This window comes from Schistocerca americana, chromosome 1 (assembly GCF_021461395.2).
Source record: "Schistocerca americana isolate TAMUIC-IGC-003095 chromosome 1, iqSchAmer2.1, whole genome shotgun sequence".
NCBI classification, from domain to species: Eukaryota; Metazoa; Arthropoda; class Insecta; order Orthoptera; family Acrididae; genus Schistocerca; species Schistocerca americana.
The window spans coordinates 707,066,236-707,092,160 of record NC_060119.1 but is presented as its reverse complement, the minus strand read 5'-3'; the positions used below and the strand labels follow the sequence as shown (position 1 = coordinate 707,092,160).

The 25,925-nt window shown below is 38.5% G+C and overlaps 1 protein-coding gene across 1 annotated transcript in view; it reads left to right on the top strand.

Moving 5' to 3' along the window:
• The window catches only part of LOC124609901 (serine/threonine-protein kinase MARK2-like), a 294,494-nt gene that overhangs the window by 257,689 nt on the left and 10,880 nt on the right, over nucleotides 1-25,925 (top strand). Inside the window, 1 exon segment of the mRNA XM_047140111.1 lies at nucleotides 13,828-14,118. Within this exon segment, the coding sequence (XP_046996067.1) occupies nucleotides 13,828-14,118 (291 nt within the window).

The window sequence follows — 25,925 nt, the reverse complement described above, 5'->3', positions numbered from 1 at the left end:
GACATAACAAACCTTGAACTGAATTTGGTCATGGAATGATCAAAAGATATGTACCCTGCAAACAATCAGCATGGCAGACATTTTTAGGCACTTAATTAGTAGTCTCTTTGCAGAAACTTTTGTAATTTTCAAAATTTATTAAGGTAAATAATAAAGATGAGAACACATTGTTGTTTCGCTTTGCTTTTTGTTAATTTTATTCAGTTTTTAATAATGTTTTGTCAATTTTCTCTTGCATACCTTATTTGATTCCCTTTCTTTTTTATGTCAGCAGTTAAAACACTTCTGCAGAAAGTATAATGGTACCTTTTTTATTTCTGTTGCGCCAGAACTTGATTTGTAAACTGAGGTTTCAGACTGGAAATAAATCACTGGAAAGATAATATTATAAAAATGATAGATTGCTTCTCACTAAATACTGGAGATATGGAGTTGCGGATAGGCACAACAAAGAGACTGTCAAACAACTAAGCTTTCAGCCAAAAAGAAGCCTTCTTCTAGATTTAGAGAGAGAAAAAACGCACACATGCACAAGAGCATGTGCGCGACCACTGTCTCTGGTAACCGAGGCCAGAGAGTGAGAGGTTGTGCATGATGGACGAAGCAGTCTGGGTGGTAGGGGTAAGGCCTAATGGCTTTCCTTCCATCTTGCAACTCAATGTTGCTTTCCTTTGTTACTGTTTTCTAAAGCATTACAATACTCACTGTCCATCCTTTCCTGTGTTTCACTTGTTGCCTTCCAAACAGCACTGCATGCTCTTATTTAGGAGACTCACTGTATCACATGTCTTGTCTGCACACAACACACAGCTACAAGACCACACTGATTGTTAGTGCAGCATTTCAAGTCCCATATTATGCTCCACGAGCAACAATTTACCATCTCCCATACCTACCCTGCTATCACTCCTCCTCCCAACCCCAGCCTCCTCCTTACCCCCAACACCAGATTGCTTCTCCCATCACGCACAGCTGCTCGCAGTGTGGCCTCGGCAGCAGACAGTGGTCATGTGTGTGTGTGATTTGCATTCATGTTTGTGTGTGTGTTTTGTGTTGTGTTGTGTTGTGTTGTCTAATTTGGAAGAAGGCATTCTGGCAGTCCTTTTGTTGTGCCTATCTGTGACTCAGCATCTCTGCTATTTGGTGAGTATCAATCTGTCTTTTTCATAATACTGTCATTATCCCATCCTGGAGTTTCCATTGTTTGATTTTCATCAGAAAGATAAGATTAGTTTTGAATATATCCTTCCCATCTTTGTGGGAATGATCTTGAGATAAATGAGGGGGGACATCAAGGTGACGACTTGTGATGAAGCAGGCTGGGATAATTTTGCTTCCCCTCTTGTTTTGCCATCTACCTCCTTAAAAAATTCATTTTGTTCTCAACTAATTACCATTAACATATGTGAGTATAATCTGCATTTACACAAAAGAGAAAGGTTGGCCCTCGGTTTTAAAGAATATAACAACAGGTTTAATTTTGTGCTTAGTTTTATGTATGTAATTGGTTTTCTAATTTATTTTGACTATTTCTAGTTAGCAACTTTTGTCATAGGTGAAATCAGTAATTGTTTTGTAACTTAAATTCTATTGTTGACATATGAACAAATATAAATTCTGTACTAGTTATAAACATTTGGAGGAACAACTAATAGTATTCTTAAAGGATCTATTTGATTCTATTTGTCAACATGTTAGCAAAGCTAGCTAATAATTAATTCCAAAGTAATTTTCAGTTTTGTCAAAAGTATTGTTCGCATAACTATATATGTTAATTTCATCATTTAAACATATAATTCGGCCTAAGCCTTGTAGTAGAAGAAACTGTTAAAAAGAACCAATTTTTCAATGTATACAGTTAATCAAATGGATTTAGTTTTAATTATAATTTTTGTAAATTTAACTTTGAACAATGTGTAGTTTAAGTACCTGTTATTGTAATGATATACAAGGACCGATTTTTGGTCCTGAGGCAGTCAGTCCACGGCCGAGTTTCAGGTGAGAAACCTGTGTTGCTTAGATCAACAACAATGCATCAGCTTAACTGTGAAATAAGTGTAACATAATTAGGCCATGTGTTAAAACAATGAGAGTGAGAGTGTCTGTCTCCATAGGTACTTTTTATTCTTCAAGACATGTGAACTATGTGGTTAGGCTTTTACTGCTCGTAAATGTTCAACAGGAAACTGTTGCAGCAGTATGTGGGTGTTCGCCTGCAACCTATTAATGAGGCTTATCAAAAGTGAAACAGTAGTGCACTGGCCATATAACTGTGTAGAATTGGGGGGGGGGGGGGGGGGGGTGAACAGTGAAAGTAAAGCACTGTGAAATGCAAATGTGCGCCTGTCGGCCACATCATTTAAAGTAGTCTGTGTTCACAACACACTTTTCAGCCAGTGTAGCAACGCAGTACATTGACACAGAGGACAACAAACGAAGAAATAAAGCAAGGAACGCTACAAACAGATGTGCCTTGTCTCTTATATTCAGGTTGCAGTCAAGAAGGAAGGTACTAACTGAATGTTGGGAATTAACATAAAATGTGCAAACAATGTTTGAAATTCTGTCAGTGAATTATTGCAATGTTTAGGTTATTAGTGATGATTAAAAGATCTATATTTTTATTTAGATAATGCAAATTTCCACATAACAGCCCACATGAAGTCCAGTTGTTCTCTTACTAATTTTCCAAACCCAACGTGATTGGCAAAGTTAGTTTTGAATTCATTTCTTCGAGAAAAAACTGGATTTGCTCACATGAATCTTCTAGCTCAAAGAAACTGTAATACTTCCCAGACAAATAAGAAAGAGTCATTTGAAAAATGTAACAGCTGTTCATATCAACAGTAAAAAAAAGAGGTGATGTATCATCATTTCCCTTTCCTTTGTGCTCATAACAATGAGATACTAAAACCTCTGCCTCGATGTAATGGGGGAAGGGGCTCTAATAATAAGAAATGCTTGAAGATGAGCTTGTGACTGTCACTTTGTGTGGAAATTTTGTTTTGTGATTATATTTGGTGCTAAAGATACTAGTATGACAGATACGTGGTATAATATTTACTCCTGTTCTCAGGACATTTCTGTTCATAATATTTTATGCATACTGAACAGCCACCTGAAAGAAGTAGGGTGTGTTTTTTAAATAGTTTGCTTATATTATATGTGCCATGTCTGATATGGTGCTAGACCCATGAAGACATAATAACCAGGACAGGATATACAGGGTGTACCAAAAAGAATCATTAGATTATAAAAAAATCATAACTATATTACACACATCAAAAAAGTTTTGCATCACCTTGGTTCTGAGAGTTCCGGAACCGGTACAGAAAATGGGAATGGAGATCAACATAATCATCATTTCCGCCCTTTTTATTGCTCATGAAAACCACACCATGCAGCAAGACCTTCAGAGGTGGTGGCCCAGATTGCTGTACACACCGCTACCACTGATACCCATTTGCACGTCCTCTTGCATTACTGCATGCCTGTATTCGTCGTGACATACTACCCACAAGTTCGTAAAGGCACTGTTGGTCCAGATCGTCCCATTCCTCAATGGCGATTTGTTGTAGATCTCTCAGAGCGATTGGTGGGTCACGTCGTCCACAAACAGCCCTTTTCAATCTATCCCTGGCATGTTCAATAGGGTTCATGTCTGGAGAACATGTTGGCCACTCTAGTCAAGCGATGTCATCACCCTGAAGGAAGTCATTCACTAGATTTGCATGATGCGGATGCGAATTGTCATCCATGAAGACGAACGCCTCGCCAATATGCTGCCGATATGGTTGCACTATCGGTTGGAGGATGGCATTCATGTATGATACAGTCGTTAACAGTGCCTTCTATGACCACCAGTGGCGTACGTCGGCCCCTCATAATGCCACCCCAAAGCAGCAGGGAACCTCGACCTTGCTGCAATGACTGGACAATGTGTCTAAGGCGTTCAACCTGACCGGGTTGTCTCCAAACATGTCTCCGATGATTGTCTGGTTGAAAGCAAATGCGACACCCGTCGGTAAAGAGAACGTGATGCCAATCCTGAGCTGTCTATCCGGCTATTCGGCGGGTTGTTGGGCCTTCTGTACAGCGCTGCATGGTGTCGTCATTGCAAAGATGAACCTCCCGATGGATGTTGGGAATGAAGTTGCGCATCATGCAGGCTATTACGCACAGTTTGAGTCGTAGCACGATGTGCTGTGGCTGCACAAAAAGCATTATTCAACATGATGGCATTGCTGTCAGGGTTCCTCCAAGCCATAATCCATAGGTAGTGATTATCCACTGCAGTAGTAGCCCCTGAGCGAGGCATTTCACAGACAGTTCCTGTCTCTGTATCTCCCCCATTTCCGAACAACATCGCTTTGGTTCACACCGAGACACCTGGACACTTCCCTTGTTGAAAGCCCTTCCTGGCACAAAGTAACGATGCGGATGCGATCGAACTGCGGTATTGACAGTCTGGGCAGGGTTGAACTACAGACAGTATGAGGCGTGTACCTCCTTCCTGGTGGAATGACTCGAACTGATCGGCTGTCGGACTCCCTCCGTCTAATAGGCACTGCTCATGCATGGTTGTTTACATCTTTGGGCAGTTTTAGTGACTTCTCTGCACAGTCAGAGGGACTGTGTCTATGATACAATGTCCACAGTCAATGTCTATCTTAAGGAATTCTGGGAACCAGGCTGATGCAAAACTTTTTTTGGTGTGTGTGTTTGAGATATGTGCATGAACAACATACTGTTGAAAAGAGCAAATCCTTGAGTTTTACGTGGTCCCCGTGAGGTAGTAGCAGTGTGCATGCATTTCAGTTCTTGTAAAAATGGTTTCGGGGCAAAAGAAAATATTTTGTGTTCTAAATTTTCCACAGTGCAGGTCAGCAGTAACTATTCAACTTGACTTTTGTACTAGGTATGGTGTGCATCCTCCTACAGCACAGAGCAATTTCGGGAAACAGGTTGTTTGTGTAAAGACAAATTGCTGGGCCATCCCCAAGTGGCTGGCACAGACATCGAACACATCCACCAATTTAACAAGGAGTCTGCAGAAATCCACTCGAGAGCTCAGCATGCCCCCGATGTCCATCTGGCCTTTGTTGCAGTGACATTTACACATGAAACCATACAAAATTCAGCTACTGCTAGCTCTTTGTGAAGGTGACAAATAACTAATTTTGGAGTTCTGTAATTTAGTTCTTGGCAAGATGGAGGATGACAGTTTTCTTCTACACTTAGTGTTTAGTGATGAGGCAATGTTCCATTTAAATGGAGAGGTGAACTGTCATAATGTGAGAATATGGGGTAAGGAACAACCACATAAAGTTGTGCAACATGAGAGGGACTGTTCAGAATTTAATGTGTTCTGTGGAGTTTCGCAGGAAAAGGTGTATGGTCAATTTTTCTTTGCCAAGAACACTGTTCAGGAAGCACATATCTCAATATGCTTGAGAACTTTTTTCCAACAGTTGGAGACTGATTCAAAAGACTTCATTTACCAACAGGATGGGGCACTGCCTCACTGGCATCTGGATGTGTGCTAATTTTTAAATCAAAGGATTACTGAACAATGGATCATTTACACTTACATTACTGGTCTCCGGACCTGACTGTGTGTGAATATTTCTTGTGGGGTGTATAAAAGACACTCTTTATGTGCCTATGTTACGAACAACAATGAATGAATTGAGACATTACATAACAGCAGCTGTGGAAGATGTAACTCAAGACATGATCGTTGCAGTCTGGGAACAATTTGAATACCACATTGACATAGCATTTCAAAGGGATCATATTGGACACCTATGAAAAGATATGAAAAAAAACTTTTTGAGTTTCCCACTCATCAGAAAAAAATTTGTTTCATATGTTTTTTAGTTTCAGAAGTATAGATGTGCCAAATCATGATTCTTTTTGATACACCTTGTATTTCTGTAGTGAAAGTGAATTTAGCAGCCATTTATAATATTTTTATAATTGTTATCGGATACTAGCAGTGTTGAAATATCTTGTCAGTTTGAAATGTTGTACTATGGTGTAGCTTTCTTGCTCATTTGTTAAAAAGTAAAGACCACTTACTGTTCCCAATCCAAAGAGGAAAGCACATGAATTTTCAAAAGTGTTTCTCTCCTTGTTGTGTTGATCAGTGGTGCAGTTTATTTTCATTTAGTTTCACCTCTGCCAATTGTTTGCATTAATGACAGTAGAAAAACGCATTAGCTGTTGATTAACTTAGGGTGGCTGGATGATCCATTGATGAGTAATTATCAGTAAAGTTACACAGTGGTGCCATCTAATTGTGTGTGTGTGTGTGTGTGTGTGTGTGTGTGAGAGAGAGAGAGAGAGAGAGAGAGAGAGAGAGAGAGAGAGAATCTGAAAACAGTTAACAACTGTGGATAGTATTTGTTGCTCGTGCAGAGTTGTTTTTCACCTGTACCATGAATCACTGTGCATCTGTATTTAATATCTTTTCCCCTGTGCATCACTTCATGATTGTTTTCTACAGTCTCTTAACTGTTTGAAAGGCACATTTTAAGTTTGTACTTCTTCGTTGTGATAAGGAAAAGTTTATTTCTCGCAGACTATGTATCACTTTTGGTACTTTCAGAATTCTTTTTTGGCTCTGAGCACTATGGGACTTAACATCTATGGTCATCAGTCCCCTAGAACTTTGAACTACTTAAACCTAAGGACATCACACAACACCCAGTCATCACGAGGCAGAGAAAATCCCTGACCCCGCCGGGAAATGCTTTTTTTAAAGTGGTGTCTGCTATTATTTTAAACTATTAACACAATTTCGTGCTGATTAGCTGTTTTGACTGTTCAGTTCTTCCTGTTGTAAATGATAAGTTGTTTCATGGGTGCACAGCTGGATGTAGGTCCCAACATGCTCAATATTCAGTTAACAACCATCTTACCATCATTTGTTGCGCTCTTGATGGCAAAATGTGGTACTTCGCTTGAAATCTTGTGCTCATTTTACACAGAGGTCTCGGTGCACACATATAGATTACTTTTTCATGGCTGTCACTAGTTTTAAATAAATGATTGTTGCAGTATAAGTTGTTAAACAAATAACATTAAAGAATGGCAGTTTCTCTACCCTTTGGTGAAGGATGCTCAATGATGAGCATTTGTGACAAGTTAAAATTGTGTGCCAGTCCTGGAATCAAACCAAGATTATTCAGTGAATACAACACACACCAACATGATGAGGCATGCATTAGTACTGTCATTGGTAGCACACTCTGCAAAAGTAGAGTTAGGCTAGAGTCCAAGCCTTGCATACAATTTTAACTTGGTAAACAAAATTCGAATTTATATAATTCTTTAAAGTGTAGAAATAATCCACAATTGCAAATAGAAGGGACAAAAAGCGATTAGGATATAATAGTATTTGTTTAAGCTAACTGTTTTTTTATGCCCGACTTAATTCTCTTAAGGGATTGTTGTTATGAATCAGCTTCATTAACTTATTTGTGCTTTGAAGATTAATTAGCCTATCAGTAGGTGACGTGTAATGCAGAGTTCTACACAGCTCTGAGAAGGATGTCTGTTTAGTGTTTTAGTTTTGACCTCATACATCTTCGCAAGAAGTACACAACCAGCCCTTTCCCCCTTTCCACTAGTTCATATTCAGTTTTCTTATTTGCATGCACAAAATTTAATAAATAATTTAGTTTCCCTCACTTTTGTGACTTCGACTTCCACCCTAATTTATTTCTGAATGCACATTTCTGTCCTATTTTAATAGTATACCATTAATTTTGTTGCTAGTCCATGGGGTGCATTGTAAATGTTTATCTAGACCCTCATCCCTTGAGTTATCTTTCATGTTTTGTGGGTCAAGTCAAAACTCCAGTCTTCCAATACATCTCTCTACGAAGACCAAAGAAATATATATTTTTGGTCAGTGCTTTCCACAGATGATTTTAGGATGAATCTTTTACTCTCGACTTAATTTTACTTATTAATCTTTCCCAAAATTGCTGTTGGTGATGTATATTATGTAACTGTAGATATTCTATATATAGAATGAAATTTTCATTCTGCGTTGGAGTGTGTACTGATATAGAACTTCCTGACTGATTGAAACTGTGTGCCAGACCAAGACTTGAAATCCGAACCTTTGCATTTTGCAAGCGAGTGGCCTACCAACTGAGCTACCCAAGCACAGCTTTACTTCCACCAATCCCTCGTCTCCTACATACCAAACTTCGCAGGAGCTCTCCTGTGAAACTTGCAAGACCAACACTTCTGAAAGAAAGGATGTTGGGAGACATGGCGTAGCCACAGCCTGGGAGATGTTTTCAGAATGAAATTTTCACTCTGCAGTAAAGTGTGTGCTGATATGAAACTGCCTGACAGATTAAAACTGTGTGCCAGACCGAGACTCAAACGTAGTACCTTTGCCTTCTCGGTCCAGCACACAATTTTAATCTGCCAGGAGTTTCAAACGTTATATAACTTGCTATAATTTTAGCTGTAGCAAATGTTAAAAAGATACCATCCATCTTTGGAATGATGTTTTACACCTTTCAAATTGTTGCAACGGTATTGTCCCACCTTCTCTGTTTCCATTATTAATTTTTGACCTGTGTTTTTGCCGTGCATTGATAGAACAATACAGCTTTTAGAGGTTATGGTAATGTCAAGCAACAGGAGATTTGTGTATAAAGGTGTTCATAATATTTGGTGAAATTGGTACTTTCCTTCCCATCCCCATCCTACCATTCTCTCCATTTCTCCTATCCATTCATCACTTCATTTTCCCCCAACACTTAATAGTAATACACCACTCAAAAGAATGAGGGAGGATAACTTTGGGCATTGGAAATACTCCATTGAGAAATTATTTGGGACTGATTGTGTTACCAAATTATACATTTATCCTTCACTAATTATGTACACTTAAAACACTATTACGTCCTCATTCATTTACATAACAAGAACTGAAATGTCTTACAGGTATTGAAAACAATGTGGAAATAATCACTCTTCCCTTCATCCTGGGTGCATTCCACTAGACTTTGAGAGCATAAATAACATGTATGTTTTCCATAAGTTTTTACCACAGTGTGGTAACTACGTGGCATGCACCGAGCGAGGTGGCGCAGTGGTTAGCACACTGGGCTCGCATTTGAGAGGACAGCAGTTCAAACCTGTGTCCAGCCATCCTGATTTAGGTTTTCCGTGATTTGCCTAAATCGCTTCAGGCAAATGGTGGGATGGTTCCTTTAAAAGGACACAGCAGACTTCCTTCCCCATCCTTCCCTAATCCGCTGGGACCGATGGCCTCACTATTTGGTCGCTGCTCCGAATCAGTCAGTCAACCAACCAACCATCCATCCAACATGGCATGCTCCGTATAAGTCTGTGGATGTCATCTTGGGGTATCTATTTCCATTCTTCTACAAACGTTCTTGGAGTGCCTATGATGGAATAGAATGACCATGAATACATCTGTCAAGCATGTCCCATCTATGCTTGATGGGGATTTAGTTGGGACTCACCTCTGGCCATTCCGTTACTTCGATGTCCAGGCTTCACAAGACCTCCTTGGTTTGTCTGCCACATGGTTCCTGGTATTATTGTTCATGTGAAGGAGTTCAGGGCCACCACCATATGTAGCAGCCACCACATTGTCCAAAAGAATTTGTTCGAGGTACTATTGGCTTTAAGGTGATTGTGCACAACAAGAAGATCCATACAATTGTCAACACTGATGCCTCCTCACACAATCATAAAAATGTGGCTGAATCTGTTGATTTCTTGGACAGATGTTGGCAGGTGCTGTTCATCACAGTGCCTCTACACATGAACACAGCCATCACCTTTTGTCAGAGGAAATCTGGACTTGGTTGTGAATAATGCTTTCCTCAAATGATGAAATTGCCAACTGACATGGTGACAGCAGAACTGAAGGCAAGCAATGAGATGTCGTGTCAAGTGTGGTACTCGAACAGGACGTCTTGGTCAATAGGTCCATTCTCGTAACCTGATCCTTACAGTCTGATCGGAGCAGCAGTTCCAGTGGCCCTTCTGAGATCATCTTACAGTGCTCTGGTAGCAGCCGTATGACATTGCAATGCAGAGATGGTGAGATATTGGTTTTTACACAGGGTTTTAATGCATTGGCATGTTCTCCAACATTCCTTAAGTGCTGACACGTGTCCCTGTGGTGTGTCCGCAACCTAAGGATGACGGATGAAGAGACGTTAGCACTTGCAATGACGGAACAAAAAGTCTGTCCTTTTTGGCTCAGGCTGACTGCCCCTGCTACTTGCACTGCATTAAGATGTCATGTTGCGTGCGCTTGCTTGAATATAGCATCCACAAGTGACAACTGCCATCTGTGTACCCCACTGGAGGACACTAAGGCAATGGTGTGCACATCCTTCATAGAAGTCACCTGACACACTAATGCATAACCGGGGTGTATACACCCCGGGAAAAGCCTGGGATTTTTTTTATCTAGGAGAAAACCGGGAAAAACCCAGGAATTTTTAGAATTTCGGGAATTTCTCATAGTTTTAGTTTTCCGTTAAATTTTTGTAATTTTTGCAGATAAGAATAGATAATCTGACAAAGAATTTTACTTTCGCCTGCAACTGCAGAATAATACTGCAGCGATAAAACATAAATGAGAGAATAACACCAAAATAAAACTTCTAGTTGCAAAGAGAATGTGCCATTTGCAACAAGAAAACACAGTTCTCATACAAGTGCCTGCCAACAGCAAAATGTGTCAAAGGCTTTAGGACAAAGTCAGTGCAGCACTTCATAACAAACTGTTCTCGATGTGCTTAACATCACAAGTGTTTAAATTAGGTTCGTTTGAGCAGTTGACAGTGGACTTAAGCGCATTTTTAGAGCTGAAGTCGTAAAGAGCAGCACCTTTCTCCTGCTTCTCGCTGCGAAGTGTGGCTGTTAGCTGTATAAGTAGTAGATACAAGCAGACAGATCTCTCCACAAAAAAATTTTCCGGCTTGCCTAAGCTGCCACTTTCACACATACACAGAGCAGTCAGAGTTGCAGTGAGGAGTAGTAGTCTCCACGTGACCCGCGTTGATGTTCCGTGGTTTTGCTGTTCTGTCGTCGTCTATAGCTCTCACGTCAAATGGAAACAAAATGGATTTCTGTGGCCGAGAGCTATAGAGTGAATACATTCACATAATTGTGGAAGGCTAAAATGTGTTATTAACTTCAGTTTTTTTATTTTATTTTTTCCACATTGTTGCAGAACAATGAAGTTATCTTTGTTGATTTGCAGAAGAAATTTGTCTTTTATTAATGCTTTCTGAAGAGGCTGTCAATTTACGTGAAACGAGGTGTTTCATTCATCACTATTGGATAGTTTCAACTGTTCATTGAATTTTTAGTGTATTTTTTCATCTTCAGGCACTTACGGCATAATAAAGAACCAATCATGAGATGATGCAGTACTGGTACTCCTAGAAAATTGGCTTCCCAAAAACCACACTGAAAAGCTTTAGGAGAACTTTACATATCAGCCTTCCATTAACCACAATGTTTTTTTGATCGCACGACATGGTTCAATACTTGTCTGGGACTCCTCTAGGCTTGATGTAATTCCTTAATTTGTGTTATTTACGTATTAAATTTACAGAACACCATTCTTCAGTAAGCTATAGCCTGGCAGTACATTGTGTTTGTCATTGTAACTGCCCTAAGGCTTTGTATTTACTCCCGGAATAGAATAAAACTGCCACTTATGTATACAGTATCTTGGCTTTCCAAAGAACTTCGTTAATTTTTTATACAGTTTAAAAAAGTCTTGAAAAGCTTATTGTTCTTAGTTTTGGTGTCTACAAACAATGTTTGTTTGTTTTGCTTTTTTCCTCCAAGGAATTTTTATTCCTTCTCACAAGCTTTTTGCAGTGCTTTATGGAAGTAAACTTGATGGCGAATGCTGCATAACAACATTTCAAAGTATGAGTAAAAATTCTTTGTTGAAGTCACCACATAGGAAAATATAAGGGTACTTTGAGTTGTAGAGTCTAGTTTTGAAATGAATATTGTGCCAAGGACTGCTTTTTAATTTTGTATCTTGATAGGATATGATAAAATAATTGCCCTAAGAACAATAACTCTGTATCTCCTCTCTGAACAACATGCGGCAGTACTGCACATGGTCACTTGATACCCAACAACACATGAAATTCCAAACAAGAGTGTGACAAAAGGAGTTTAAGCAGAGCAAACACCAAGCACTGGCTGCCTGTGTCATTGTAAGTGTGCGTGTGCAGCAACACTTGTTTTCTGGCAGCTGCTCAAACGAACCTGTTTTTAGCATGTCACAAGAAAATATTGAGAGTAGTGGTTTGAGAAGTGTTACTTTCAAAGAAAATTTCGTTTTTTAAAAGATGAACTGTTTTACGTGTGAGAATGTATTATGAATTTCTTAAATTGCAGTACATTTTACTCTGTCATAACTTAACACTTTGGTGACTAGCCACTTAGAAAAATTTCGGGCCCAGAAGACCAGACATTTATGTCATTATTTAAAATTTTACTGGCACATTTATGTTCGATATATCTTAAAGGGTAACACACACGCAAAAGACCAATATTATATGTGAAAGCTTAACTTCTCTTATAGCTATATTGTATGTATATAAATTTAAACCATGAATTTTTCCTATTTGTGTGTTCACGCTACTTTGCAGTGATGATTTTTCGCTGGCTACATCACGTGTATTATGTTCTGAATATCTGCTGTCATTTGCTGGATAGGTAATGTGTTGTGAGATGTAATTGGCCGACAAAAGTGCATTGCAATCTCAATTCCAGTTCTTTGGAAAATAATGTGCTGTGTTTGGTAGAATTTGTATTTATACTTCTGTAATACAAAAACATGAAGCGTAAATGTTGCTGCACATCAAAGATCTTCCCCAAATGCGTAAATTTTTTGCCCTAAAGTGCCAGGAAGTTCTACGTTGGTCTATATAGTCTGTACCATTCAAAGGATAGATAAGTTTTAAAATTCCAAGGGAAAATATACTGTCATGTAACACGGAGAACATGTTTTCACTTGGAAAAATGTGTATTTCTAATCGGGAAAAAGTGTACTTCTAACCTGCAAATCCAGGAATTTTTTTTCCCTTGTCCGCATAGACAACCAGAATGAGTTTATATGTTATATACATTGAAAGTGAAGATCTCGGGCTACACAATAAGACCGCAGGTACTCCCTGTATCAAAATAGATTCAGCATACTGGATGTAGACACAAGTTTTCATCTAACTCTTTTGAGCAATGTGTACGTGCTTGTCTGTGCACACGTTAATACTGTCTGATCACTGCAATTATTAGAGGAAATAATATGCAATGACAATTTCATAAGCATTTGTATTTAAAGCCTTTTCTACTGTAGTGCATGTCATGAATCACAATTTCAAATTGTTAGTAGTAAATAGTTATGTTCCTGAAGCGAAGTGATTGCATCTTCAAAGATTTAACAGCAAAGATCTAATGCATTATTAACTTTTAATTGTAACACTTGTTTACCATTCATGATAGAAACAGTTGAGAGTTCTCACTTAAATAATGCACTGCCAGTAGTACCATTCTAGCTACAAACAGAACTGCTTGTGAATCTTTTTTATGTTTTTATTAAACACCTTACTGCATGTTATACTATCACAGATATGTTGCCTTCTTTTTAGAATTTTCCTTGTGTCTTAGTATAAGACTTCAAAATGTGTGTGTAGATATATTTTGATAAGAATGCCTAAGTATACCATTAATAAATCTCAGAATTATATATTAGTTTCTAACTCACTGTATTTGGGATTGCAGCACGGGAGTGAGTAGTGGAGCAGGCACGGGTGCTGGTGGAGGAGGAGTGACCATGGTAACAACTGGTGGTGGTCGTGGACCACCAGTTTCTCCGGCTGTAAGCAACAGACAGCCGTTCCCTCGCAATGTCCCAAGTCGCTCAACGTTCCACAGTGGACAGAATCGTCGTAACCATACGGCTGCTGCGTATGGGCTAGCCACTCCTCTCCAAACGCAAGACACGTCTGCAATTACCCATTCGGGCAGGACATCATCATTCTTTTCTAAATTATCCTCCAGATTTTCTAAGCGGTAAGTGTCTGTCAAATTAGATAATAACGTAGTTTCTGTAGTGTTTTAGACAACCTCTCATACTTCCTGAAGTTAAAACAGTTACACCTCAGCAGCAATAATTCGGTAATGTGTTCTTCATTATATCATATATATGTAAACCAAATTATGTTTATTGTTCATGTTATATGTATTGATTTTCACTGTACATGTTGAGTACTGTGGGCCTCATTGCTGTATTTCATAACACCAATGACTGTATGCTTAAGTTCTTTCCAAAGATCATCTTAAGCATGTAATAATCTCATGATTGAAACTGAAATCAGTCTGATATGTTATTTTCTTTGAGTGAACAATGAAAGGGAAGGAGATACTCTTCAAAGTGTTTGCATGGCTAAAGTTTAGGTATTGAGTGAAAATTCGCAAGTAAATAGAAGAATTTTCTGAAATGTCACTGCACAATTAATCCGATTTAGTTTCTGTTTGTTGAACTGTAATAACATTGTAATTTACGATGTATGGTTAAAACTGTTGGTCCTTTTTGTAGAGCGTACATTCCAGTCATTTTGTTGTAACAATGAAAAAACAAAGACAGACAGATACATAGGTCAATGGTAGTTTGTTGAGGGCATTCAGAAAAGTATTTGTTCTTAAGTAACATGAAAGGAAATGAATTTGGGGACAACTGAATCTTCAAGCGGTTGTTTGCATGCAATTTATGTTGTAATAATTAGAGATGAATGTTAGGAATTAAGGATTGCCACTCCAGTGCTGCTGAAACAACAGAGAATTAGTGCATGTGATTATACCACAAGTCATAACTGCTCCTTTCACATATGATATGTGAAAGTTACTGCTGTTACAATGGAAATCATAACAAGGTTTCCTTCTCGTTTTTCATAAATAGAATGACCACGAATTATAAGCATTGGTACCACTTGGTGGAAGGCTATTTGAGGATTGTCCTAAATATAAAACTGAAGGTGAAAAATATTTCCTTTCTGTATTACCAGTTGTAGGATGTGAGTAGTGTTAACAAAGTCGGCCCATATTATTTCTGTAACTACATACGAAAGTAGTTTTGCAATAATTGAATGCTTATAAATTAACAGTACCCATTTGATAAAAAGCATTTATTACGGCTGCAGCATGTATCTTGTTTGAAGACAATGTTTAATTTTAGCCTACATTCAAGAGTCTCGCCTGGAAATAAGATCGTTTGTTCTAATACAAATGTTCAGAATGTTGTCATTTTTATGTGGAAATTAATTCTTTGACATCCATTGAGAAGTAGCCCTTCAGAATAGCATGTTGTTAGAATACTTGTATATGACGAACTTAAACTCTATGTATTAAAGAAGTTGATAGTTTCAATGTAAAGATGCCCATAGTTGATGACGAATCAGGTGTTCTGGTGTATGTGTGTTTCAAAGATGAAATAGTAATGGGCTTTTTCACTTTGTCTGTTTTGATACCTTGAGATATAAAAATACTTTACAGTTAAGAAGTTGAGACATAGAATTTATGCTGTTGTATGGCAGCTCTACATTGCAATGTTTCCTGGCAGGAATTTGTTAGTGTATATTTAATTAGGTGTCTAGTGTTCATTGGGAAGCAGAGAGAGCTATTTTCTTATGAACATAGGCTTACCAAGTGTAGTTTGTCATAGTTCAGGTTTTATTTACACATTGATACATAAAAACTTGGAGCTATTTCTGCACTAGCTGCTAAACGTTAACACTCTCCCTCCCTCCTCCCGCTTGGTGTGTATATGTGTGTGTGTGTGTGTGTGTGTGTGTGTGTGTGTGTGTGTGTGTTTGTAACAAAATAAGAACCTTGGTTCGGGGGGGGGGGGAGGATTGTAGTCTACCCAATTTAGGGAATTTGATATTGGGACAGGTGGTGGAATATCCAAATGTGATGGGATGTGAAGCAGCCATTGAAGTTGAGCATGTTGTGTTCAGCAGCAGGCTCTACCACTGGGTGACCAAATTTGCCGTTGGCCATAATTGGATGGTAGCAATTCATTTGCGTGTACAGCTGTGAAAGTTATATCCAGTTATATGCAATACTTTGCACAGTATAGATAAATTCTTAGTAAGACTGTCACTAAGAGTCATACCCCCAAATCTGTTCCACAAATAGATCTCCCACACCTCTTCCACGTATGCCTTAATTTCCCAAACAACTCCTCTAACCAACTGCAGAGGAACAACTCTGGCCACCCAATTATTACTCAGTACCAATCCAGACTGGAACAGATTAACCACATCCTTTATCAGGGCTTCATCTATCTTTCACCTTGTTGTAATGTGAATAATGTGCTGCCCAAAATTCTTTTCAACTCTTCCAATGTAGAGCTCAGATGCTCACTGAAACTAAGAAAACTCATGTTTCATCCTTATGTTACACTTACAGCCAACTACTGCAGAAGACCCACATGAAAGAACTGTCCTCTTGTAACACACATCACAACTCCCCTGGTAGCAACATAATTCCTTCTATTTAATTTTGAGTTTTTATGTAAGGTTTTCATCTTTTTTGTGACATATTCTTTATTGTTAGTTAGGTGCTCACTCAACCAGTTGTATCAGTAAATGTCTTCTGATGCATGTTGCACAGAGAGGCACTCTCATTTTCTTACAGCAATTTTAACTCGGTAAGGAGTGAGTCACAAAACACACTGGTGAGAAGTATATTAATTAATATCCTTTTCACTTACATTACATTTAAATTATTAGAAGGATCATGGAAGTTAGCATATCCAACAAAACAGCGAACAAAGATTTTCTGTCAATCACATTGAATATTAAGACACTCTTAACTATTCAACCTATTCTATTCCAGTCCTGTCAGTGATAATTTATCCCATCAGAGGGCAATCTGTGAAAACACTCGCATCGTAACTCTGATACTACTTTTGCCCAGCCTTATTATATGGACAGTGACCATTAATCATCACGCAAATGAATTGAGGAGTCTAGTGAGAGAGGGAGCTGTGCCACAAAAATGAAATATTGAGCCTTGTCCATTTTCATTATTCTATTACCATATAGTGTCAATCCTGGGAGCTGGAACAAAGTGGCATAGTTCCTGCTCTTTGTACAGCATTGTTCAATCTTCTTGAATGCAGCCTTATAGTCATTTTGAGAGAGAGGAGGAGCTATGACACTTACTGATTTCTGCTATGTGAATTGCAGACATCCTGTCATAAGAGTTGCAGATTTATCATTTGTAGGGGAAGAACATATTGTTCCAAAATGTAATTGTTCCTTCTATATATCAGTCCTCTTATATGTATTAAACATAATTTGCATTTTGTCCCTACATTACAGTAAACATGTTGGGTCTTTCTTCTATGTAAGTAAGTTGTTGTGCTACTAGTAATCCTGTTTTACAACAATGAGAGAAAGTGGATCCATGTGCATCAGAGAATGTTGAAAGTGGTGGTAAAATTGCAGAAATAACCCTGATAAATGGAAGAGAGTAGATGTAAAGAGGAAAAAGAACAGTGGGAACTAGTATGTGAGTTATATAACCAGTAAGAAAGTAGCAGCAAAACAATGAGGACCTGGATGTGACTGCAAAAACAAATCAGAGGGATCTGTGGGTTTTACAAGCTTCTGGACTACAATGTTCAGGAAATATATCTCAGCGATATTATTATTGCAGTCATGTCTATGCTAGAAACTGTAATGATGTAGGAGTGAGCAGAAGAGAGAACTCATTTGTTTCACGTAACATCAGCGACTGGGACAAAGATTAGAGTATGTTTTAAAGCTTTTTGTGATATATTTGCAGTGTCACAGAAAAATGTCAATGGCTAGAGGTGACAGGAATGTGCGGGTTGGTGAAGATGTAGTTAGCAATGAAAATGCCATTGAACTTAATACATCACATCACGGAAATAGATAGATGGGCAATGTTAAGCACAAAAGAGTGAAGTCTCGTTGGATGCTGTTAGACCACATTAAAAAGTTTCCGGAGTACAGAAGCTCTTACTAGCAAAAAGACAATACACATAAGTTGTAAGTGTGAAGTCCATATCTGAAATGCTCTACATCTATGAAAGAAAATTTTAAGAACCAGGAGTTCTACCTGTAAAATGTGGAGCATATGCCAAAGTTTTCAATGCAGATCAGCTTTAAGCATAGGCTTATTCCAGTAATGACAGTGACCAGAGGCATTGTTCTACCTAAGGCAGATGTTGGTATACAACCTTCGCTTCCACATCTGCAACTCTTAATTCGGGTATTACGTTTATGTGACCAGAAGATATTGTCTCACAGGGTTCATCAGAAATTGAATCGTGTATCATGAAACATCTTAGTGATCCCTCAAATGTTCATTATAAAAGAAGGTTGATTCTTTCCTCAGACTCGTGCAGTGGACAAAACAAGCAATACAGTGTTTAATGTGTACTATTCTCTCCTTGTCAGAGGAACCTATGACTTGATTCAGTATTATGTCTTTTTTCTTGGACATACCTGTTTACCCAGTGACAGAGATTTTCACACAATAGAAAAGAAAATCCAAAAAAGAAGAAGATAACATTTACACTCCTGACCAGTGGTACGACGTTGTAAAAAAATGCCGAAGTCGAAAACCCATTTACAGTCATTCCAATGACCACAGATGATTTCAGGGTTTTCAGTGTTGAGCACCAAAATAAATAAAATAAATAAACTTAATAAATAAATAAATAAACTTTTTATATAAAATTCTCTGTAAAATGCCCATACAGCACATCCCAAGAGGCTGTAGACAGAACTTTATACCAGGATTCCCTGAGCGAAGTATGAAAGATGGTACTCAGAACACCCTTTCAGTGATGAGAAAATCGCTTGTGGCACAACTCTTATAACAGCAATAAGTGAAACTAGGCAAAAGAAATGGATTGAAAGCTTGGAGAAAATGGACATGTCACATAGCAGCAAAATGGCATGGAAATTGATAGGATAGCTCAATGGGGACCCAAAAGAAAGCAAAGATAGGGCTACAGTAACACCTAATTAAATTGTGCATATGCTACTACTGAAAGGCAAGCCCAACAAAAAATGTGAGAAATGCCAGTTACAACGTGATATGACCGAATGTCAAAAATTGGGTGCTAACCACTGCTGAAACATTTAAAATCCCCTAACTCTGGAAGTAGTCTAATGTAATAGCACTCATAAAACCAGGAAAAGAGCCTGACTCACCAAGCAACTATTGACCCATATGCATTCTGTACCACCACCTCAAAATGTGTGAAAGGCTGAAATTGAATCAGTAGCATTATTGATTCAAAGTTAATCCTGCAGCAAACTGGTTTAAGACCAGGTAAATCACGTACTGGCGTGATCTTGGCACTCGCAGAGCATACAGATGAGAGAGATGAAAATAAATTGAGAACGAGCGTGGCTCTGCACAATCTAAGTGCCATCTATGATACAGTAAACCAGCGGAAACTATTACTCAGAATCTGTGATACTACTAGGGACTGTCAACTAAAAAATGTATAGAATCCTTGCTGCAGAACCGACAATTCTACATTGCCGTGGAATGAGGGAAGAAGTCATTGGAGAAAGCAGAAAAAACACCCTTGCTCAGGTAAGTGTTCTGGCTCCCGTCCTGTTCAATATATATACAAACGACCAGCCCATTCCCAGAGATAAGAGATATTTTCTCTGTGCTGATGATATGCGTATCACAGCACAAGGAAAAACCTTTGAGGAAGTGGAAGTAATGTAGGAAAATACCCTGGAAGCTGTTTCAACATACATTGGTGTCAGAAATGAAAGCAATTTTGCAAGGTAGCATGTATTTTGCCATAAAATAGTATAAACAGGTGATAGTAAAGTAGAAACAGTGTAAATAATACACAAAATAAACAACTGCAGTGTGCATAATTGTAGACAAAAATGTTTTTAGATTTTTTCAACTTTACAGATGTCCACACACATTCCAACAACTGGTTAATGTACTCAGTATGGCATGTGACCACCTCTGGCAACAATACATACCTGACAATAATGCGGCATGCTGTGAATGGTGTCATTAGTCTCATGTTGAGGCAATAATGCCCATTCTTCTCGCAGAGGTGCTCACAGTCTTGGAGAGCAATTGGTGGATGCTGATGTGATGCAAGCCATCTCCCTTGTGCACCCCAGACATGCTCAAAGGGATTCAAATTGGGAGAGCGAGCAAGCTGTACCTTGCGTGCAATATCTTCCATTTCCAAGTAAACATCAACCAGCTGTGCTCTACAAAATCGAGCCTTATCATTCATCAATACAAAGTCCGGACCCACAGCACCTCGCAGCTACCGCAAATAAGGTTCCAAGACCTCATCACGATATCTGAAAGCAGTTAAACCTTGCTGATTCACCCATACAATTTCTTGAAGAGGTGTTCGGGTGATAAACGTAATCCTTGCCTACACCATTATGGTTCCTCCTCAATTTGGGTCTCTTTCCACAGTGTTTGGGTCCCGAAACCATGTTCCCTCCAGATGTGAATCCATTGAGAGTTGTTCTCGACTAAATTGGAACTCATCTGTCAAAACAACATTGGGACACTGTTCAACCGTCCAGGTGGCATATTGATGACTCCACTGTAGGTGTTGCCTTCTGTGAAGACACATCAGAGGTAGACATGCAGCAGGTCTCCAACAATAAAGGCCACTCTGTGGAATCCTTCTGCATACCGTTTGCCTTGATACAACACAGCCTGTGGATGCTGTGACCTCACATCCCAGTTGCCATGTGGTACTAATTCGGTACTGCCGTGCCCTTACAGTCGAATAACGGGACACTTTTCTGAAATCACACTTGGTCAGCCCTGCCCTGGTCTTTGAAATACAGTTTCGGTTTCTGTACACTGTTGCTACTTCTGAGAAACAACAGAGCGATTCATACTAAGCTATCAGGCAACATCAGTTTGCAACTGTCCTGCTTCCTTTCTTTCTCTGGCCCCTCACCGCAGAGGGTCTGGTAGGCATCATTTATATGCCATACTGCACCATCTGTGACTGTGTACCAGGCTATTGTAGATGTGGGGTTAACCAGCAAACATACCTCGTTTCATTAGGTGTCCTGATGTCATTGTGGCATGGTTATCCCTTGACCAGAATGCCATCTTCCATGCAGAACATGATCATATGGTCATCTGGTTGACAGTTTGTATGATTATATCCTGAATTAGACACAGGACAGGAATTTGCGGTTTGTTAGTTTAATTTTGGATGCCAGTGTATTACAGTGACCGCTCTCTCAATCCAAATCCCTCCAAAATGAAAGTTTTCACTTTTCGCCTGAACACACACCTAGCAAATTGAACGTTACACATTAATTGGAATGGGTCTATCCTTGAGCGCACAGACCGGCTTAGAGTGACGCTTCACAGGTCCCTCACATAGAAACATCGCTTTGAAGAAACCCGAACTAAGGTAGCTGCAGGGGACAATATCCTTAAAAAGCTAACTGGCAGTAAGTGGGGCACTACACCTACTGTGCTTAGAATCACTACTTTAGCACTTTGCTTTTCTGCTGCTGAATATGCATGCCATGGATGATCTAGATTGGAGCATGCAAAGAAGATCAATACAAGCCTTAACAAAACCTGTAGGCTTGTCACAAGACTCTTAAAGCCCACTCCACTGGAAAAACTCTTCCAAGCATCAGGTTGCAGCAGTCTCAAGTCTCATAGGGTAGCTCATGAACATAACGAGCAGTTCAAGAAGACATTTGATGAGCACCATCCACAATTTGCTAGCCTTTATGGATTAAAAAGACTAAAATTAAGGTATTGGTTCCTCAATTACACTTTAGAAGAACCCCGTCAGCTACCCTGTTCAGAACGTCCACGAAGTGGTGCCAAATTAAGCTATAGGTCATGGAAAATACTAAACCATATCATAACTGGTGTAGCCCATGTAAAAATCAATCTGATAAAATGGAGCCCATTACAACCCAACAGTGATAAGTGTGACAGTAGAGAAGTATAAAACTTGGAACATCTTCTAACACGCCAAAATAGTCCTGCATGTTGCTCCTTACGTGACCTGTGGCTAAGCAGACATGAAGTCTTTGATGTAGCCTATTTTGGTCTAAAAAAATTGACTGCTCCAGACACGAATAAGTAGAGTAGGTAGGAAAATAAGTGCTGTGAAATTTGATAAACAACCAGGCTTGCTCTTCTTCAAGCTTCTATTCTGATATGGAAGAGTGGTATGGACTGATACTCTTCATGAAGATGCCAGTTGTCACTCCAAAATCCTTGGCTGATTATTCTTACATGATTCAACTTCTTGAGGAAGTACCACTACTCTGCCTATGCAGTAGATGCATATCAGTCCTGAAGCTAAAAGATCTCGTGATACTAATGCTGCCACAGATACCTTCAATTTTTCATGATATTTACCAAAATCTGAAGTCCCCAGAAACATAGGACAGGGAAGATACTCCAGAAGAGAAATGAAGTTCTTTGTAGTTGATATGTATGCCAGATAACAAGACTTAGACTTGTGAAATAGTATTTCAACCAGGATAAAACTATTTAATATGTGTTTTTTTTTAATTGTTGTATTAATTATAGCATCCAAGGTCATATTCAGTGCTGTTTACATTAAAATTGATATTTTTCCTTTTACATAATTTACATAACAATAAGAAGAAAGAAGTTATCCCTTTATTGTACACTGCTTTAGAAAACCCAAATTATTTTAATTTCTTCTCATAGTGGCATAGCTCCCTCTCATTAGACCCCTCAGTTGTCCTCACCAAACTGTAGCAAAGAACAGATTTGGGTAGCATTGCACCTACTCAACTTCAGTCTCTATATCACAATACATGACATATGACATTAGGATTCCCCCCTCCCCTCTCGTCACCACCAGCTCTCTACCCATGCTACTTCACTTTAATGTCATTCTTTTGTTGTATAACGTACATCTATACTTTTCTATCTCCCCACCCCCTTTTCTTTCAGAGCTAAGAATGCTATTGGTTTATGTGCCGCAGGTAGTGCTCTCAGCTCACACTAGGATGTGCTCCATAATGCCATATGCCTATCAGGCTGTTTCCTTCCTTAGCTGCTATCACTCCCTCCCATGTGTTACTTACTTCCCCTTGTTCTTTATACCCACTGCGTCTAAGACAGCCCTATCTCAGTCAGGCTACCGTGCCCAGGACATTGTAGCCATTGTGCTTGCATACCAATTTATTAATTCTAAGGAAGGTATAGTCTGAGTTTAATCTTATTTGAATACCTGCCAGTCGCTCAACATTTTGGCTGCATGGTGAGTAGGTAAAGAAATGGAGAGCAGTATAAATCAACGAGGTATCTTTACTCATTTCATTGTTTAAAACGGCAGATTGTTGATTTTGCCTCGAAGTGCGCTCAGCATGGATAGGGAATCGCGCTTGACTTACATGGTTGCATACATATTGCCTCTGAGCTGATTGGAACTGCAGCACTATGAAATTCCCAAATAACTATAACGTACTTCTGTTATAAGTCAGTTAATGGTGTCAGAAATTCTGAAATAATCAGTACCTTCTGGTACAACTGTAGTTGACATTTGCTGCTGCTATACATTGGAATAAATAGATGAAGATGTCTTCGTGGGTGCGTTAGTTGGAATGTATCAGCCGAGGTGTTTCTTTTTCAGTTGTCATAATATACGTTTTGTTCCTGGGGACATATTTAGTGAATGCACAGTGTGTATTGAAGGTAATGGAGAAGTTTATTTAGCATTTTATCATTTACTCATTGATAAATTACAATTGTTATGTAATGTGTGATGTGCAGTATTTGCCAGTTTTTGAGTCTCTGGGAATTGATGGTGAACTGTAATGTGCTACAACATTTAGAGTCCAAGGAATGTGACAAGTCATGTCTGTCCTTTATGTACTATCATACAGACATGCAACCACAGTTTTTCAGATAGAAGAGTCTGGAGTCATGTTGAGCAAATGAATAATGCTGCTGCTACTCTCCTCCATTGTGCTGTGGTCAGTAAACACAGTGCAATGGGCCCACATTGTCGTGTTTAAGTTTTATTGAACCTTTTTTTGTCTCTACTTCATATTCCCCTATATCACCATCTTACTCTTCATTACGTATGTATTTTTCAATCACTAATTGTAGAAAACTGTAACTGGAAGAATGTTTTCCATAAAGCATCTTATTAGCAACTTCCATAACATTTGCCATGTTTTTTATTTTGATGATGATAAATGCTAGCTTTCAGTTTCCATGTCTTCTGCTTTAAAAATTACATTCCTTATTTGAGATTTATGTTTGTGTACTCTTTAGTCCTGTAAGGAATATCCTCTCTTCTGCAGTAAAGAAGGATGAACATCCCTTAACAAAACAAATCTGTTTTCAATAAAGTTCTTCTAAGTGAGTTACAGATTAACGTGATAACATTATTTCAAGCACTCAAGTTGATAAAAGCTGCCTACAATACCAGCCGAAACATATATTGCTCTGTCATACATGACACCATCACACACACTCAGCCCATGCCCTTAAAATACAAATCTCATTGAAAATTTCACATACATTATATTGCATAATTATCGGATAAGTGAAATACTGCATGTATTTTCTCCGGTACAATTTCCATATTTATGATTAAATTAATTGGATTTCCGTTTGACTGCCTTTTGCATTGTATTTAGCTGCAGTTACATGCTGCTGCAGTAATCTACTGTGGCAGTGATGATCAGTTGAAAGTTCATCACACATAGGGAGTATTGGTGTATTGCCTCTGCTATAGAGTCACTGTCTGTGAACATACTGAAAAGTACAGAGCTGTGTATTTTACAACTTATAATCACTAAATATTTTGCATCATAAAAGGAAACTTAACAACCAGTTGGGTGATGGTTCTGTTTCATAATACAACATTTTTTTTAAATTTGCAATCCGTGTTGGAAGAGCTGGTCTCAATCTTATTAATACATCCATCATATATAATTTACAATCGAAAATGACCAATTTCGCTTTACAGTATTCATGAGCCATATATTCGATTTATTTTGAAATCGCAAGGGCAGGATGAAATTGAAGCATACAAATAGTGTGGCATGTTCATATTTGATTGGTGGTGTCAAGCACCATATACAGCATAAGAAATGTTGTTTTGGTTTTAAAGAAGATATTTTCAGTTATTCCAAAAGAGGGCCTCAACCAACATGGATGTATAAAACCAGCTTACAGCGTCTAAAATTGCTTTCATTCATATTAGATATAATTTCATAAATACATAATATATAAATTATTAATAAATTAAAATGTTTAAGTTTTCTTATATTTTTTTCCTTGTTTGCGTGTGTGTCTCATCTTCCTGTAATTATTTTTCATTTAACATTATGTAAAACTCATGACGCAATTTTTGTGCTAACTATGAAGTTTTGTATAACTTTCAAAAATACATCATTTCCTTTTGGCTCTAACTTTTCACAAGGTTTGTTTTGCATATGTATTTGTCTGTTAATCTCTCTCGACAACTGCACTTAGTACTATAATTATATCAATCATATCGATCACAACTGAAATTATATTTAAATTTTTAGTTTTTTTCTTTCTTCTACCACTACTCGCATCTTCTTGTCTGTTAGGGCAAATGTGCTAAATTGAGTGCAAGAGGTTTCCTATTTAATACTATAAAAGTTTATCTGTAATTTAGCCAGAAGATAAAGGTATGAATTTTTAACACTGACAGGCAGTTTTTCTTTCTGCTTGTTATTCTTAGGACCTAAAATTAAGAGGGGAGTTGGCGTCACAGAAGCAGTGAACCTTGCTGAGAAAAACTGATGCATATGCGTGGCTCTTGGAGT